Below are 17,968 nucleotides of genomic sequence, written 5' to 3' on the forward strand. Positions count from 1 at the left end.
TAAATAAAACGTTTTCAACAACAAAAACTCTTCTGGAATGTCTGTCAAGTAGCCATTAAACACCACTGAAGATTACGATGAGTTGAATTTAGAAGGGGGGGGGGCTGTATTAGTGTTTCTTAAACATGTGCAACAGGCTCTTGAAATTATCGCCCACATTTAGTGCACACTTCACTAGCATTGAGGCGTGATTACTTTAATTTGAGCTTTACAGCCTCATAGACGCCGCACATGAACGTCAACATTCGACTGAAATCAGGCTAGTTGCATGAAACAACATAAAACAAGAAGAAACAAACAAATTGGCGACGTCAATCTAAACTTGAATTGAGAACCCTACATTTTCATGCCTACTGGGCTTTTCTTCAGAGATTACTCTGGCGATAGCCGTTCAGTGGCAGTTTTTGTTTTCGTCTTCCTTTACAGTGGTGCCATTATTTTTTTTAATATTAACTTTGCTCCTCAAGTGCTATCACCACAGTCACCCCTCAAGAAGAGCCGAGTAGTCATCAAAACATAGGGTTCCCTAATAGGGCTTGGCTAGAAAAGAGTGGTGATGTGGCTTAGCTGGTTCACACTGACGAAAAGGCAAACACCGCACAGTAAACGGGGACTAAAAAAAGTGCAAAAGAGGAAATCGCCCATTTTTTTTAAAATTAACTGTATCACCTGCCGTGAGATTCGACATGATCTAAAGTAGGCCTGGATGTACCCAGAAACATATTAAGGCACCTTTACCTGAAAGAACGTTGAACTCAGCTTACATTCGTTCGGAATATAACACGTGACCTGAGATCCAGCGACGAGGTGCAAACTGGTATTTCAGGCACAAGGATAATTATTACGCGCTCATAATTTTTGAATTCGGCTCTGCCTGTCTAACACAGACACTCGACATCATGAGATCAACTATTCAATCAGAAACAGGCGTGCGCCGCAGCAAGTTCTAAGCCTCTTATTATCACTCAATGGTCAACGAGATTTCGGTATTAGTTAGTAAGAAAGCCAAAATATGAAACCGCGTAGATATAAACATAAATATTGTAAGTCTCCCGCGGGATTTTTTTTTTTCTTTTAAGTTTGCACAACATATCTATTTATGCAAGAGGACGTAGGTGCACCCGCCATTTTCAGCGATAGTCACTGTCAGCTTAAGAAACACAGGACATGGCATATATTATCGCTTCCTGCTTCGCTACTCATTCGCGTTCTCATTATCTAATACTACAATCGACACGCCAGGTGTTTTTTAAACTGTCAGCGACAATAAAAGAAGCGTGGTGCTGAAAATAACAAAATGTGGAACTAAACAAGTTGCTTTCTCATACATTGACCTAAAACGCACAGCTTTGGTTGCCCTCAGGTATTCTTCTTATGCTACGCACTGTGCCCCAGAATACCGTCACTCGCCGATTACACTTTTGCTCAGGTTCGAATGCACAATACAGAAATTACTGCACGCCATTATGTTTATTGCACAATCACAGCTCGCAAAAATGAACACCTTAGGTGAGCCTGCAGATCTTCCTAATATCCCTCCGAGGCGTACGCGGGTCCATGAACGGCTGGATGAAGTGGTCCATGTAGTACGATGTCTTGGCGAAGAACAGCGGGTCCGCGTTTGAACCGCAGACGATGGGACCGCCAGTAACGATGCCGTGCAGGGTCCAGGTACCGTTGGCATTGTGAACCACGGGTCCTCCGCTGTCACCCTACGCGGACATCGATTACGGATGTGGTAAGATTGATGAATCAGATGACGGGCTTAAAGGTACACTAGGCAGAGTACTGATGCTTGCCGAGATTTTCATTTGAATAGGACCTATCAGAGCCCAACTCCTCATAACACAATTTGCCGCTCGAAATTATTTTTTTTTGGCACCCAAAATCAGCCGTTCGAAAATTGGCTGGTTTCAGTCGTTCTTAAGCTTTTTTTGCTATGGCCACGTGGTGTTCAAACAATGTGTAGCAACTATATTTAGAGTCATGGGTCACCTAAGGAGCACATCCAATAATAAGGATGGAAAAGAATATAAACTTCATTCTGTGGCCTTCAAAAACTGCAAATAAGTTAATCGAAAAAAACAATGTTGCACAGATCCATGGAGGTGCGTGTTCACGTCATTATGAGTATGGCGACGTGCAGCGGGCTGGACGACGCGATGGCGCTGCACGACGGACGAACGTTACGACGGACGTGGGACCGCTACTTAGGAACTGTCGTTCGTGGTACCGTCCAATCGATCTTCGAGCACAGAACATCGAGCGGAAGGGATACATTCTAGAGCAGAACAATCGCACGATAAACGGTGCACGCAAATGCGCCTTCGTCGTCCTCGTCGTCGTCGTCTGCTTCCCAAACCGGAGAAGCGGAGGGAAAGAAGAACGGTGGACGGGCGCAGCCACGTGATTTCTGGCCATGAGCTTCTGTGCTTGTGTTTCGGTTTCGGTTTCGAACAGTCGAGTTTTTTTGGCCTTATTAAAAGATGCACGTGACTCTGCAGCAAAATATTTATTGGGTAGTCTCCTAACAGTATATTTAATCGCTAGCAAAAGAAAATATAATTTTGGAGGTCTGCTGCTGTCCCCTTAAGAAGAGACCTTCGTCGCGCCAGTCTCTACGCCGTTTCGCATTAAATCGTACCGCAGCCTACGCAATGATTTGAAGGAGCCTATCAAGCAACACCAAATATGTATCTTCCCAGCGCTCGTCATTTTTGGGTGTTCGCAATCATCGGCTAACTTAATTATCGCGCATTAAAAACCACACCATATTCACTGCGCGTGATTGGCTTCGTCGGTGATAACAAAAACGCTAAGAGGACGAGCACCATGAAGACGCACTTTTGATGCTGCTTGATTTGGGTTCATATGATCGCAGCGCCGGCTCCGGTCGGACTTGGAGTGAAACGGAGCAGAGATACAGTAAACATCGGTAGGATATATAAACGGTTTTAAGAAACAACAGTTTTCACTAAGATGTTTAAACTTGTGATTGACCTCGCCTTGGGACGATGCATTATAACGAGAAAAAAAAACGGAAAGTAAAAGAAAAAAAGGCTTTAATTAAGGTATTTATATACTTACTTAATCCACGCATTTTTTTATATAGGGTGCACATAATAGCTCGATGCAATGGTTCTCCGCGTAATCACAATATATATGTATATATATATATATATTATCTTTTAATTTGCAGTTGCGGTTGGCGGTCACCATGTCCCATATTCTGGGACACAAGTTTCTGGTACGCCATCTATCCGAACTAAACGAATCCATTTTCTTTCCGCTGGCTGCCCCATCCATTGACCCGGGGCATTTTCTCTTTTGTCTGGACTACGGCCTTCCGCCGCGACCTTTGGCGGTGTTGGGCGTGGTGCTTTGTGCATGAAGCATACCTCGACATGTCGACACCCGTAGATTGGGGGTTCTGAAGACGAGTTTTGAGAACCCATTTTCATCTCAAGGAAGCATTCCCTCCTCAGTTTCCATTCGATCGGAAAATAATAAAATTACGGGCTGTTCGCCGTGATAGGTGTTGTATTGGGGTAAAGCGCTAGATATGCTATTTCATTCTCCAGTGCTTTAGTGCTAAGGTAGAGAATAGTCAACAACCATCTCGGCACTTCGTCGCCTCAGCAAAGTAAGTGTTTGATTAGCCCGACCACGCGCCACGTACTCATGCCGGAATAAAACGCAATATACTAGAAATATCCCTCCTCAAATAAAAATAGCTCGTGAAGTAGATTTTCCCCCGTTACCAAACGACGAATGAAGCGAGCTGAAAAGCTTAGGTATCTATACAGCCTGCTTGGTCTCTCCTACCCCTACGCCGCATACAATGATGATGATAGCTGGTGAAGAGTCCTCTGTAGTACGGGCACCTCACAAAGTGTTGACAGTGACTGATTTTCCCGTTTAATTGCCCAAAGTCCGAAAACGCTGCGCTACACCTTCAAGCGGTCGTTTTTTTTTTTTTTTTGTGTGTGTTTTTTTTTTATGCGAAAGCATTACATGCCCTATTAGGCGAAAATCCGGCGTCGGAGGCGGCGTACACGAGCGATGATACCAAAAATGGCCGAAGTTGCCAAGAGTAAAAACAGGTAAAATATGCTCAGATTGACCTCAAATTTCTAAGGGAGGTTCCTGTAAACAAAGTAAATTAATGCCTTCGAAAAGAAAACCGTATACACTCCGGTCTAAGTGCGAATCGAACCCGGGCCTCCAGGGTGCGAGACGAGAACACTCCCCTGACGCCACGGCGGCTCCACGCTATTGGCTGACTAAAGCTGTGTCTAGTGCGTGCGTCATGCCCTTTAGCATTCCCACACGTAAACAGTCTTAAATGTCTCTGCCGATTTTGTTTTTACTTCCAAATGTAGCTACTTGACTTTACTATTTTCATCGTTTGGTGTAGCCAGGAGACTTCAGTAGTATAATACAGAGAGTCCACGCACTCAAAGCACGAGAGCGAGTGACTTCCTGATATAATCATAAGGTCGAAGGTAATCCCTGGATTTCAAACATGTGGCTGATTCTTGCAGAAGATTATCAAGTGCAATGTACAAATCATAGATTATCCTTTTTTTACGCAACTGCAAATTCAGCAAGATAAAGAAAACTCACGTGGGAAGCAAAAGGTGAAATTTGAGCCCGTACCTCAAGGCATTACGCTTCACAGCTCGGAGATATTGAGATACATATCAGGCAGGCGGTATCCTTCCCAGGCAAAAGGTACTGCCGTTCTTGCAACACACCCTTGCCATTAATAAATGCGTGGTGTGGAGCGGTGCGTTCGTAACAGTGCCAAGAAAAGATGCTCTTTCGGGTGGACCGCCAATCGATAATTAGAGAAACGAGAATAGGTTCTGCCACAGAACCAATCTATGTTTCGATAACTAAAAAAAACGGTTGCCTCACTTCATGATGATCGACTAGGTCCCGAACGCGATTGAGTCACAAAACATTTAGCCTGTGTAAACAGAAAGAAAAAGAAACAAAACCCTAAAACTAGATCATCTAGCATGGAGTTATAAAAAAAACATATATCGCAACTACTGAAAAGTGAAACGAAGGGTTTCGAACAAATGGGTATTGGAATTATTCTTGTTAAAGTTATTCCATTCTACAAAACACAAAGAAGGCTGAAAAAAAAAAGTTTATAATCAAGAATGCGAGCATACAGGCTCGGATTCTGCTCCTATTCTGTTTTTATTTTGTACATGGTTGTATCCTGCTTGTATTTCTGCCCGTAGCAGCAGAAATACAACGCAAAAGACGAGGCGAAATACCATGCTAACTTACCGTTTTTTTTTTTTTGCATTTGGAACATTTGGAGATGATTATTTTTATTGACTATAAAAGCAGAAATAATTTCAGGGAACTATTTAATGAGCAGCACTATACGCTGGAAATATGTAAAAAAAATTCCTTCCTAAACGTTTTTTTATGTGTACTAAAAAACTAAGAAAATTTTTACAACCTTACTTGTAATAAAGGTTTTTCTTTAAGCAATTTCAACTTACGTGGAAATCGTACAAAGGTAAAATTTCTAAATAAAAAAGCTATTTATGATTGCTAGAGTCTTTTTTCTACATATTCTGTCTCTTTTTAAAGCGTATAATTTAGGCGCCCATTTTGAAGATTTCGTTCTTTCGCGTAAACAGCCTGCAAAGAGTCCGGCGAACGGCCCTACCAGGATGCCCGAAGGAAAGTGACTCACGTAGCAGGATGAACCGGAACGGTGGGTGCCACAGAAGCGACTTGGGGGCGCTGGTACACCATCACTGTTCGAACATTCTTTGGTTGGAATGGCTGTTGTCAGAAGCTGCTTGAGTTCCAGTGACTTAGACTTCATATTTTTCGCTAAAAGAAAACAGTGAACACCGCCAAAAATTAAACAATTTAGACCGACGTTTTTTCAACGTTCAATTTTTCTGTTTTCGTCGATTGGATAAGGTGCGGAGTAAAAAAAAAAAAAGTCAGGCCCATGCCTTACCATATCAAGATAATATACAGGCACTGACACCTTAAGAAACTCAGCGCGTGGCAAGTCTCGAGCATGTGGCTATTACTCCACCACCAACGATATTTGGGCAATACTTGATAAGGATGTCGAAGAACAACTCAGAAAAGAAGACGCGTAAACATAATGATCCAGGCCCTACCCGCCGTAAGCTCCCAGTGAAGATAATATTCTGCACTCCTCACATTCAGCACGAGGGAAAAATTTCATACACCAAACGGTGTTACCCACACGAGCAGAATTCAAACAAATGAGTACGAGCAGATTCAAGCAAATTCAAACAAAAAGGTAAACAAAAAACGACGCATAAAACAAATGACACAAAAAACTCAAAATTCCATACTGTAAGATGGTCCAATATAGAAGAGATATATTTATGACGCACAAAATAAAAAAGCCGATGTTGATTTCGCTCGTGCTCACAACTGGCCACATCTGTGATTTGGCTTAAACCATTTGAATGCACACACGAAAAACAAAACGCCCTACTTTCGTGTCACTAAAAATAATCTATTTTCGTACCCACTGCCTATTTTTTGTAGTGTAATTAGCAATACACATTTTAACTCGTTGTGCAAGGTCCGGAATCTATTATAACAAAGATAGTTTAATTACAGGTTGCATAGCATTTCTATGATTAAAGCATGTACTCTGTGATAGCCTATATCAGATGACAGTTGTAAAATAAGAATTAAAGGTGTACATAAAAATGGCAAGCTCCTTCGTATTTACAAATTGGTAATACACTATAAAATAAACAAAGACAGAGAGTTAAAACGGCGAGTTCGGCTATTTGGGTGTTAATTCTTAAAGTTAGACGCCAAAAACAACGAGGAAACAAGGAAATATGCCTTTATCATTAAACTCTCAGCTCAGCAGATTGGCAGCGGCGGGTTTCTGTCCCAGTGTGCTTTGCAATGTGTCAGAAACTCTTTTAAATGAGGTTAAAAAGCAGAACAGATAAGTTTTTGAGGCAAGCATAAGGAGGGCGGTCATACCTGCGGTATTACCCTACACACATAGACTCTCCCACAACTTGAAGAAGCTAGCTAATCTGTAAGGCATTCCTGTTTTTTTCTTTCTGCTCCAAATAAACTACTTGCATTGTGCAAAATAAATTAATAGAAACCCTGATGACTCAGTCGTGATAGAAGGGGTTTACAAAAAGGAGCACGTGGCAAAGTACCGCGAGTGTGTCACTGCCGTCATTCACCAGATTCCCCTGTCATGAGGGAGGGTGTATGTTGGCCAGACGGGGAGATGCATTAACGATGGAATCAAAGAACACTATGCGCCAACTAGGCAATCTCCGTCTGGTTACTTGACTGTACATTGTGATCGCTGTGAGCGTAACAGGAACAAAAATTTAGCGCGAAATTCTGGAAACATTTAAGGTTAGTTCCCATGAAACCAATATATGTATCAGTGCTCCCTTGTTATCTCTGACAGATAAGGAATATTCGTATCTTACAAACGAGCATGTCACATTGAAATACGTGCTAGTTTTCGCCACTTCTTTATCTGCATGGTGAATGCAAAACATTTCCCATGCGCGTGCGCACCTCAACTTGTGTTCGCGCTTGTGTGTTTTTTTGTGTTTCTTTTTTTTATATATAAAGTTTAGTTGAAAGTACTCCTCGTCCAGTCAGCATCTCTTCTTGCGTCCTAGTTGGTTTTGGCGTCTAACTTTAAGAAATGAAAGGGAGCTGCATCATCAAGCTCTGAGATTAAACTAGCTCGCCTGCACCGACACTTTGATTCCTCTTCGCGTACAATCGATGCAAATGCCCTTTCGGCGTTATGCTCTCAAACCGTAGCATTGTATAAATACGAACCGCGTTTATCTGTAAAAGTTTTTCCTAATGAAGGCCGGACTCCGGCCGAAACGTCGAAGATTAAATCGTCCGTTGTTGCTGTTTTCACTAAGGGTTCTTTTCTTCTTATATATATATATATATATATATATACACACACACTGCGGGACACTGACAACATGAAGAGAACTTTAGGCGTTGTTCACGTTTCTATCAAATGCTTCGAAAAGCAAACCTAAAATTTGACAGCGTCACTAGTTGTCCCAAATGCGCTAATTGTTTCACCATAACAATTTTGATGACAGCTGTTCACTTCCTGGAGAAACACGCAAAAACTGCAAACTGCTTGCTCATGGCACACACTCTAAAAATATCTGGCTTAAATCTCCTGCAGAACACGACACAACGAATCAGAGCAAACAATACCAGTATCCCAGAAAGTGACAAAACTCCAAATAAGATTTTACAAAAAAGAGAAAAAAAAGCGATGAACGCAGAGGAATTAACTTTTTGGACAATGAACGTTACATTTCGCTTGCTTATGGTCTCAGAGCCCATTCCCTTATTCTAATATAATCATAATCTTAGCTTCGTCATTCGCTGCGATCCTTCCATTGATTGCCATGATTGACTATGTGTATTTTACAGGAAAGTGAACTTCCTGACCTTCCTCAGAATTAGCAGTATTGCCCGTTGTACACAAGGTTTTGCAGAAACGCTGGTGGTGTGAATTTGTAAGTTGTTTCTCTGGAGGCTCTCGATGAAGTCATTGCATTTCACAGTGGGAAATGAAACGTCTTAAATCTTGACGATAACTTTAAAACTGCTCAAATCTAACGAGGGCTTCGTACTGTAATAATAGTTTAAAGACGGAATGTGCCATACCATTTTTCGGACAAAGCTCAATGAATGGGCATCCGGTTATATGCATTGGCTTAAAGCTATTTTATAGCGAACTGTTGCGCTTAAATTTGTAAAATTTGTCATCAGTCAAAATTCGTGTTTGTAATTTTTCGCCGCTCAAGACGCCTGCCCGCCTTCATCGCTGCTATCGCTAAAACCACACATTTCAAGAAAGTTACTTCGAAAAATAAGGCAGGCAATTTAAGTTTTAATTAAACTACGTGCACTTTATGATATCTTCGGGACTTAATGATATCAAAAAGGCGTAACATAAAACAAGAAGTAGTTGCTTCAGTCTTGCGTGTAAGGAGGCTACTTTGCCATTGAAAGCTTAAAAACAGAGCAAGGGGTGTGGCGAACCCCTGGCAACTTTGTGTTGATAAAAGCCAATAAAATTTGCGGCAAGTTAAAAAAAAAGCTCCGAAGAACACATTGAAACGTGGAAAACATGAGTATAAAAAGCCACGTCCGGCTTTTTCTCGAGCTCTTCCTGACTATACTGAATTTCACACTAAGTCGGAGTGCAGCCGACTCTACCATCCGATGGGGGCCCATGCTAAAGTCCCTCGATATCTATTCTACAAGCAACGATAACCAATACGAATGACAAAGCACATTGCCATGGAACAAGATGGCGGCATTCAGTTGAAACTTCTGCTTTGCGCCACGATTCGCTTCCTAAAGCCTGCACCGCCACGCAGACGGCGCTGCATAGAACCATATGACACTATTTGTAAGAAGCTCTTATCTAAGGACTTCAGGCCATGCAAGATACGCCACCAAATGTGCGTCGACACGAAACTGATTGTCTTTGCGCGCCTGCTATCACCGGCTAAAATAATCGCGCACTGGAAAGAAGCGCGGGATCACGGCGTAATTTTTTTAGAATGCGATTGGTTTAAGCCGGTGATGGGAAACACACAAAAACGACGAGTACAGTGACGAAGCACTTTTGACGCAGCTTGATCGGTCCCAGCGGAACGTAGCGTGGGCTGCGCTCGGGCTTAATGTGAAACGGAGTATGCAAAGTAACCTATAATTACACAGGGCGCGGCGAGGCTCAAGCTGCCTAATTATTATCGCCCAACAACCCGTGGAACTGTGGCGTGAGTCGATAAGGAACACCGAAAGAAAAATCGGTAGGTAAGCAAGGTGAAGATAATAAGCCTCCGGCGGTTTTTAAGTCGTCCATGGCTGTCGCAGTGACCGCAGCATATTCGTGATGCGGAGAGTGATATCTCGCCTTTCGTGGCACCCCAGCCCGTGATGTAGAGCTCCGATCCACTGGTCAGTTCTTGGCCGCTCGCTGGCAAGCAAACGGGCTGCACGGTTGCGCTCGTGTTTACAGGGCGGCTCAGCTTTAGGATGGCAATGTCCTCGAAGCCTGCCTGCGGGGATCAATCGCAGGATTACACCACGCCGAAACCATGTTAAGGTATATTGAATAAAAAAGCAGAACGACAATTTGCCACTGTAAGATCGTGCGATATTTTACTGCGAATGCGGCCGTATTTCTGAAAACATTTTGTACGCGATTTCGCGTCCAAGCCTAAGTGTGTGAACCACGAAGCAGGTGGCACGGATCAGTTATAAGCCCACATCAGGTATACGCATAGGACGCAATACGCGGCACGAATAGGATATTAGGCTGAAGTACACTTTAAAAAATTCTTGCACATCTACTTACCCACAATACACTCAAAGAGCCAATCTCTGCGATCTGCGAAATCACTCTCCGAAGAATGACGTGGAACATCTCTTTAGACCTAAAAATCAAGTCTGCGCTGTGACATTACGCAAATGCAAAGCGTCATGCTTGCATTGCGTAATGAGAAAGCTAGCATTTAGGTCTAAACAGATGTTCCACCTCATCATTCGCTGAGTTGATTTCGTAGATCGCAGAGATTAGTTCTTTAAGAGTTCTTCGAATAAATAGACGCGCAGGCATTTTTAGGGTGTATATGGTTGTAAATTGGGCCAGTTGTCAGCACTCAAACATTGTGAAATACAGCCTCAATAAACGCGGACGACGAACGAGAAGCGAACACGACAAGACAACGGCGGACTGGACTGAAATTCATTCTATAAAAAATAAACAAAGGAAACTTCTTTAACAGATTACACACACATAGATTAAAACGCACACCTAGCAGGAAGCTAGAGGAAGCAGAAATACTGCCTTACAAATTAGCGATGAAAAAAACTGCTCCGACTTTACTCAACAAGATTAACAATTTAATCAAACGTTTCGTCTCCCATGCAGGAAACATCGTCAGTGAAACCTACAAGCAGGAATGGTCAGTGAAACCTACAAGCAAGTAGGTTTCACTGACGATGTATCCTGCATGGGAGACGAAACGTTTGATTAAATTGTTAATCTTGTTGAGTAAAGTCGGAGCAGTTTTTTTGATCATTATGATTCCCGGCTTTTGGAATATTTTTGCTTACAAATTAGCACTCACGTTAGACCGAAGGTACTTTATGTAGAATAACCTTAGCTAGGTATACGACCTTAGCTGGGGTAATGACGAGAAAGACATTCGAAGCATCCGAAACGGTTGAGATTGCTTTTTTATGTGCCTCACGAGAGCGCAGCCAGCTCTCGAGACAAACCCACGCGCTCGTGCGCAGCGCTCGCAGACTTGCCCGCCGGCCGTGTGTCGGTAGATACATCACACCCCTTCCTCCTTAGACGTGGGCACCGTATCTGTCCGGTGGTCGACGCGCCCGGGAGCTCACCCGCGTCGCGGTTGACAAGGCAGATCCCACTGTTGGTAATGGGCGAACGTCGTCGTCTGTGCTGTGCTGTTTAGTTGTTTGTTCTGGACCATTCGCGCCCGAATGTGTGCCCCGGCGATCGTGTAAGCACATGTCCCAAACTGGTGGTGGCGGCTGTGTCTCCCAGCAGCTCGAATTCGGAGCGCGATGTCGAATATGGTTTAGATGTCGTCTGACTTGACTCCGCTCTGTGTCAATCATCCAGGATCGTGGTCCGGCGTGGCGTGCGATGGACCCCGGCATCCACTTTCGCTCGTTCGGGAACTGTCGAATCCACACGGGTTGTTCACGAGTAAATTTGGGGATATCGCTGTTTTCTTCAGGCAGCGGCTTGAAGAGGGATGACTTGAGTCGATCCAGTGCAGAAGGCAATTCTCGGCCGTACATCATCCACGCAGGAGTCTTGCCCGTTGTTGCGTGCACTGTCGTGTGTTGCTTGAATAGGAAACGTGACAACACGCACGACAGGTCTTCCCTTCCTTTTTTAGATACAGCTTGTTTGAGCTCCTGTACCATCCGCTCAGCCTGCCCGTTGGTTGCCGGGTGGTAAGGTGCGCTCGTGACTGCGATGATGTTGTTCATGCGGTAAAACGTCGCAATTTCTTCTGAGATGAACGCAGCCCCATTGTCTGAACAAACCTTCTTTGGCACTCCAAATGTGGCGAATAATCCCCGCAGCTCCTTGATTACAGCGCTTGATGCCATGCTGCTAACTACTCGCACCTCCAGCCACTTGGTGTATGCGTCTACAACGACCAGGAATACTTTCCCTTCCACTGGACCCGCAAAGTCCATGTGAAGTGTATCCCAGGCTGTTGATGGTCGTTCCCAATTTGTCATCGGTACTTTTATCTTGGTTTTCTGGTTTGTTTGACATTGGGCACATTCCGCCACACATAATTCAATATCTTTGTCAATTCCTGGCCACCACTTGTAACTTCTGGCACAGGCTTTCATGGCCACGATTCCACGATGTCCTGAGCGTACAAGAGTCAAGGACTCAGGCCGCAGAGACGCTGGTATCACGACACGTGATCCCCATTGTAGTGTTACTGAATCATTATTGGGTTTAAGTGGTTCAGCGAACGTCCGGGAGTGGGAGCGGTGGCGTGCTGGTTCCGAGCGCTGCTGCTGCGCTGCGACTGTATCGTTAGGGCTAGGAAAATAAAGAGTCAGCGAGCGCTGTCTGAGACACAACGGAGTTCAGTCATACTTTTATTTATACGACATGGTGTCAGAAGTGACAACTCCCACCGCCGTTGCCGGAAAGCATGTCTGACGAGGACCAGTCAGACTCCAGCGTTCAAAAGCCTTCCGCTTCCACGCAACCGAAAATCATGAGCAGCGTCCAACAACCGCCCCCCTTCAACTTCGACAACATGGCCGAGTGGCCGGCGTGGCTGGACGAGTTCGAAGACTACATGTTTGCATCCGGACTCAGCGAAAGAACCCAGGAGGCACAGGTCAGATTCCTACTATATTGCATGGGACGAAAAGCAAGAGAAATATTGAAGACCTTTAACCTCACCGACGCTGAGTTCAAGAACTATGAGCTCGTAAAGGGGAAGTACAACGCCCAATTTGTGCATTCAAAGAACGTCGTCTACGAAAGCGCCTGTTTCAACCGACGTGTACAGGAAGCGGAGGAGACAGTGGACCAGTGTGTTACCGAATTGCACACTTTGGCGGCACGGTGCGAGTTCGGCGAGTTGAAAGAAAGACTCATCCGCGACCGGTTTATTGTGGGCCTCCGAGACGCGAAGCTGTCAGAAACGCTTCAAATGGATGCCGAGTTAACGCTGGACACAGCTTTGGCAAAAGCCCGACTCAGAGAGACCGTGAGAAAACAGCAAAAGGACCTGGCGAAAACTGAGCCTTCGCGACGCAGCGAGGACGCGGCCTTGAATGCAGACTCCGTTTCCAAGCCGCCGCGCAAGAGAGATGTACGCGCACCGAAGATCGAGGCCGGGCCGCCGACGCAAGCATGCGAGAATTGTGGGTACGGTCCCCACCAGAAACGAGACTGCCCGGCAAGAAACAAAGCGTGTATGAAATGCAAGAAAGTTGGACACTTCGCCAGGAAATGCCGAAGAGCGCTATCAAACCTGAGTAAGACGCACGTTGCAGAAGGGCATGCGTCTGAGAGCGGTTCATTCCTCGGAAGCGTATGCCGAAGCGGACCGAACGCGCATTTGGCTGTGGTGACTGTGAACGGACACCCGCTCCGAGCAAAGATTGACTCAGGCGCTGACGTCACCGTCGTCGGAGAAGACTTCGCTGGCAAGCCGCCAAGACTTCTGCAAGCCGAGGATTTGAAGGGACCGAACAAGAAAAGCCTGGACGTACTGGGGAAGTTTAAGGCTGTGGTCGAGTGGCAGGGCAAGGTTTCAGAAGAGACTATCTACGTCGTTCGAGATCTCCAAATGCCACTGCTGGGAATGCCAGCAATCGAGTCCCTCGGGATGGTTCGCTTTCTCAACGACGTCTCCCACAACAGGTCCAAGTACGAAAGTATGTGTCCGGAAGTGTTCCAAGGGCTTGGAACAATCCAAGGGGAACACAGAATTCAGCTCAAACCTGACGCGGAACCATTTGCAGTCAGCACGCCAAGACGAATTCCATTTCCGATGAGACCAGGAGTCGAAAAGGAGCTGCAGAGACTCGAAGCCACTGGAATCATCAGAAAAGTTCACGGCCCGACCGACTGGTGCGCTCCTATCGTACCCGTTCAGAAGCCATCGGGCGATATCAGAATCTGCGTCGACCTTACAAAACTGAATGTCTCTGTGCGTCGAGAGCGACAGATCATGCCCACCGTGGAGGAAGTTCTGGCGAACATCGGCGAAGCAAAGTTTTTCTCCAAACTAGACGCAAACTCTGGATTTCACCAGATTGTCTTGTCCCCCGAGTCACAAGAGCTGACCACGTTTATAACGCCATTTGGGAGATATTGCTATAAGAGACTGCCCTTTGGTATAACCTCGGCACCTGAAGTTTTTCAGAGAAAGATGACAGAGATTCTGGACGGACTTCAAGGTATCCAGAATTTAATGGACGATGTTTTGGTTTACGGAGCCACGCGAGAAGAACACGACAACCGACTGAGAGCAGCCCTGCAGCAACTCGCCCGGTCCGGTGTGACGCTCAACCCCGGCAAGTGTCAGTTTGGCGTCACTGAGGTGTCGTTTTTAGGAGTCATCCTCGACAAGGATGGCATCCGTGCAGATCCAAAGAAGGTCAAGGCAATCCAGCTTCTACCTGCCCCTACAGATGTATCTGGACTCCGACGGGTGTTGGGTATGGTGAACCATGTTGCACGTTTTTTGCCCACCCTGTCGCAAGTGACAGCACCACTTCGTGAACTACTTCAGAAGAATAATGAGTGGACTTGGGGATTGGAGCAACAACGAGCCCTTGACAAAGTCAAGCAAATGATCACATCAGAGAGATGCCTTGCAAAGTATGACAGTTCTGCTCGTACCATCGTCTCAGCCGACTCCTCATCCCATGGCCTGGGAGCGGTGCTCCTTCAAGAACAACGAGATGGTGAACTCCGTGCAGTTGCGTTCGCTTCTCGTTCTCTTACTCCAACAGAACAGCGCTATGCGCAGATCGAAAAAGAAGCCCTCGCACTGACATGGGCGGCTGAGAGATTTGAAGAGTATCTCCGAGGACTGGAGTTTGTTTTTCAGACAGACCATAAGCCCCTGGTCCCACTGCTGGGCCAGCATAACCTGGATATGCTGCCCCCACGGGTGCAACGGTTTCGAATGCGCCTCATGCGATATTCGTACAAGATCGAATACATCCCAGGAAAGAACATGGCAACAGCTGACACGCTCTCGAGAGCGCCCTGCGAAGATGCGTCATCTGAGGGCATGTTGAACCCTGCCGAGGTTTCGTCATTTGTTTTGGGGGCAATCAGCACACTGCCGGCGTCGGAAGACCTTCTTCAGAGGATCCGGAAGCTCCAGAGGGAGGACCAAGACTGTGCAAGTTTGTTCAAGTACTGTGAGGACGGCTGGCCATCGAAAAGCAAACTTTCATGGAACCTGAAGCCGTTCTTTGGAGAGCAAGGCAGCATAACAGTGTGCCAAGGCCTACTGTTGAAAGGACCCCGGCTTATCATTCCCAAGTGTCTTCGAGCAGAGATGCTAACGCGGATCCACGAGGGACATCAAGGGATTGTACGATGTCGAGCACGGGCAAGGGAGTCCGTTTGGTGGCCGGGAATCAGCAGGGCCATAGTAGACATCGTGGACAAGTGTGCAGAATGTGCGATGTACAAGAATCAAGCTCGAGAACCGATGTTGTCGTCTCAAACGCCAGAATTGCCCTGGCAGAAAGTCGCCGCTGACCTGTTCCAGCTCGATGGTGTGAACTATCTCCTGCTGGTTGATTACCGTTCCAGGTATCCTGAAGTCGCCATTCTTCAGTCCTCCACTTCAGCAAAGGCTGTTATAGAGCGAATGAAGAGTATATTCGCCCGACATGGGATACCGGAGGTCCTAGTTACGGACAATGGTCCGCAATTTTCCGCGACAGAGTTCAAGAACTTCGCCCAGCATTACGGGTTTCAACATATCACAACAAGTCCGAGGTACCCCCAAGCCAATGGGGAAATTGAACGAATGGTGAAGACAATCAAGAGCTTTGTGAAGAAGAGTGCAGATGCTTATCTGGCGCTGCTTAACTACCGCAACACGCCAGGCCCTACAGGGCTCAGTCCCGCCCAACTACTCATGGGAAGAAGGCTCCGCAGCAGACTTCCCATGTATCCTGATCAACTGAAGCCCCGAACCTTCAACCAGTCAGCATGGAAAAGGAAGGATCAGAAACAGAGACAAAGGCAGAAGCGGAATTATGACAGGCGCCACAGAGCAAGACCACTGGCACCCCTCGAAGAGGACGATCCGGTTTGGCTTCCAGAGCTTCGCACGTCGGGCACGGTTGTGGGCCATGCTCAAACGCCCAGATCCTTGTACGTCGAAACAAGTTCTGGAACCCTGAGAAGAAACCGCAGCCAGGTGATTCCCCTGCCGCAGCCGCAGGACTCGCCCCGGGAGACCTCTGGTGAAACGTGCAGTGCCAACCAGAACACAGCGAGATCTCCCGTCGGACTGCAGCATACGCGGTCGGGTCGAATCGTGAGACCTCCCAAAAGACTGGGATTTGATGACTGAACGTCGAGCTGACTAGTTCAGTTGTACATTAGGGCCATAGAACTTTAAAGGGGGGAAGATGTAGTGTTACTGAATCATTATTGGGTTTAAGTGGTTCAGCGAACGTCCGGGAGTGGGAGCGGTGGCGTGCTGGTTCCGAGCGCTGCTGCTGCGCTGCGACTGTATCGTTAGGGCTAGGAAAATAAAGAGTCAGCGACTGCTGTCTGAGACACAACGGAGTTCAGTCATACTTTTATTTATACGACACCCATATCAAACATTCTCGCTGTGTCGCTAGTTCAGTGTGCTTGTTCCTGAATGGTTGAAAGATGTCTTCCTTAAGGTTCCTGAAATTTCCACTCTGAACTGCGTCGTACACACGGGAAAGAATAGCGTCTTCTTTTGTCTTGTCTGCTAGTTTCTCGACAGTAATCGGTGGCCTGGTCAACGCTTCCAGCATGAGCACATCTCCGGGAGGGTGTGGCTCGTCGTCGCTTGCCGGTAAAGGTAGTCTGCTCAAAGCGTCTGCATTCTGATTTCGTTTTCCTGGTCGGTAGACTAGATCGTAGTTATAGGCCGTGAGCTTAACGCACCACCTTTTCATGCGTGACGGATCATCAACCCAGTAGTGGTTGATGATCCGTTGTGATGGTAACATGTCGACCGGAAATGTAGCGGTGGAACCTGCTTGTAGCGTAAACTATAGCTAAACCCTCCTTGTCCAACTGGGAGTAGTTTTCCTCGGCCTTACCCAATGTTCTAGAAATGAAAGCTACGGGAGACTCGTTTCCGTCTTTGTCTAGGTGCGCCAGTACCGCACCGATGCCGTAGGGTGATGCGTCACACGACAATACCAGCGGCTTATTGTCGTCATAATGAGCTAGAACTGTACGTTCCGCGATGGCTTCTTTCAGTTGCAGAAACGCCTGCTGATGTCGTGCACCCCACTGCCATGGAGCGTCTTTCTCAAGTAGCATGTACAGCACCTTGGCTATTGATGCTCGGTTCTGAATGAAGCGGTCATAAAATGCCAGGAGTCCTAGAAAAGACTGAAGCATGGCCCGGCTGGTCGGTTCCGGCATCTCTTTGATTGCTCTCAGTTTTTCTTCTGTTGTGTGTACTCCCGTTGTATTTATCTTGTGTCCCAGAAACTTCACTTCTTCGACACCGAAATGGCACTTGGACCTTTTTAAGCGAAGCCCGGCGTTCACCAACCTGCTCAAAACTGCCTCGAGACGCTCAAGGTGCTCTGTTTTTGTGGTTCCGCTGATAATAACATCATCCGG

General features: G+C 46.2%; 1 protein-coding gene across 1 annotated transcript in view; it reads right to left on the reverse strand.

Moving 5' to 3' along the window:
- Positions 1–1,451: 1,451 nt before the first annotated feature.
- LOC121832844 (chymotrypsinogen B-like) overlaps positions 1,452–17,968 on the reverse strand; it is a 28,878-nt gene continuing 12,361 nt past the window's right edge. The window contains exons 4-6 of the mRNA XM_040223546.3: positions 9,986–10,130; positions 5,723–5,865; positions 1,452–1,712 (exon numbers count right to left, since the gene is read on the reverse strand). Of these exons, the coding sequence (XP_040079480.1) occupies positions 1,506–1,712; positions 5,723–5,865; positions 9,986–10,130 (495 nt within the window). The 3' untranslated portion in view covers positions 1,452–1,505. The remainder of the gene's footprint in view (positions 1,713–5,722; positions 5,866–9,985; positions 10,131–17,968) is intronic.

The sequence above is a fragment of the Ixodes scapularis genome, unplaced genomic scaffold (assembly GCF_016920785.2).
Source record: "Ixodes scapularis isolate PalLabHiFi unplaced genomic scaffold, ASM1692078v2 PGA_scaffold1__304_contigs__length_218370807, whole genome shotgun sequence".
NCBI classification, from domain to species: Eukaryota; Metazoa; Arthropoda; class Arachnida; order Ixodida; family Ixodidae; genus Ixodes; species Ixodes scapularis.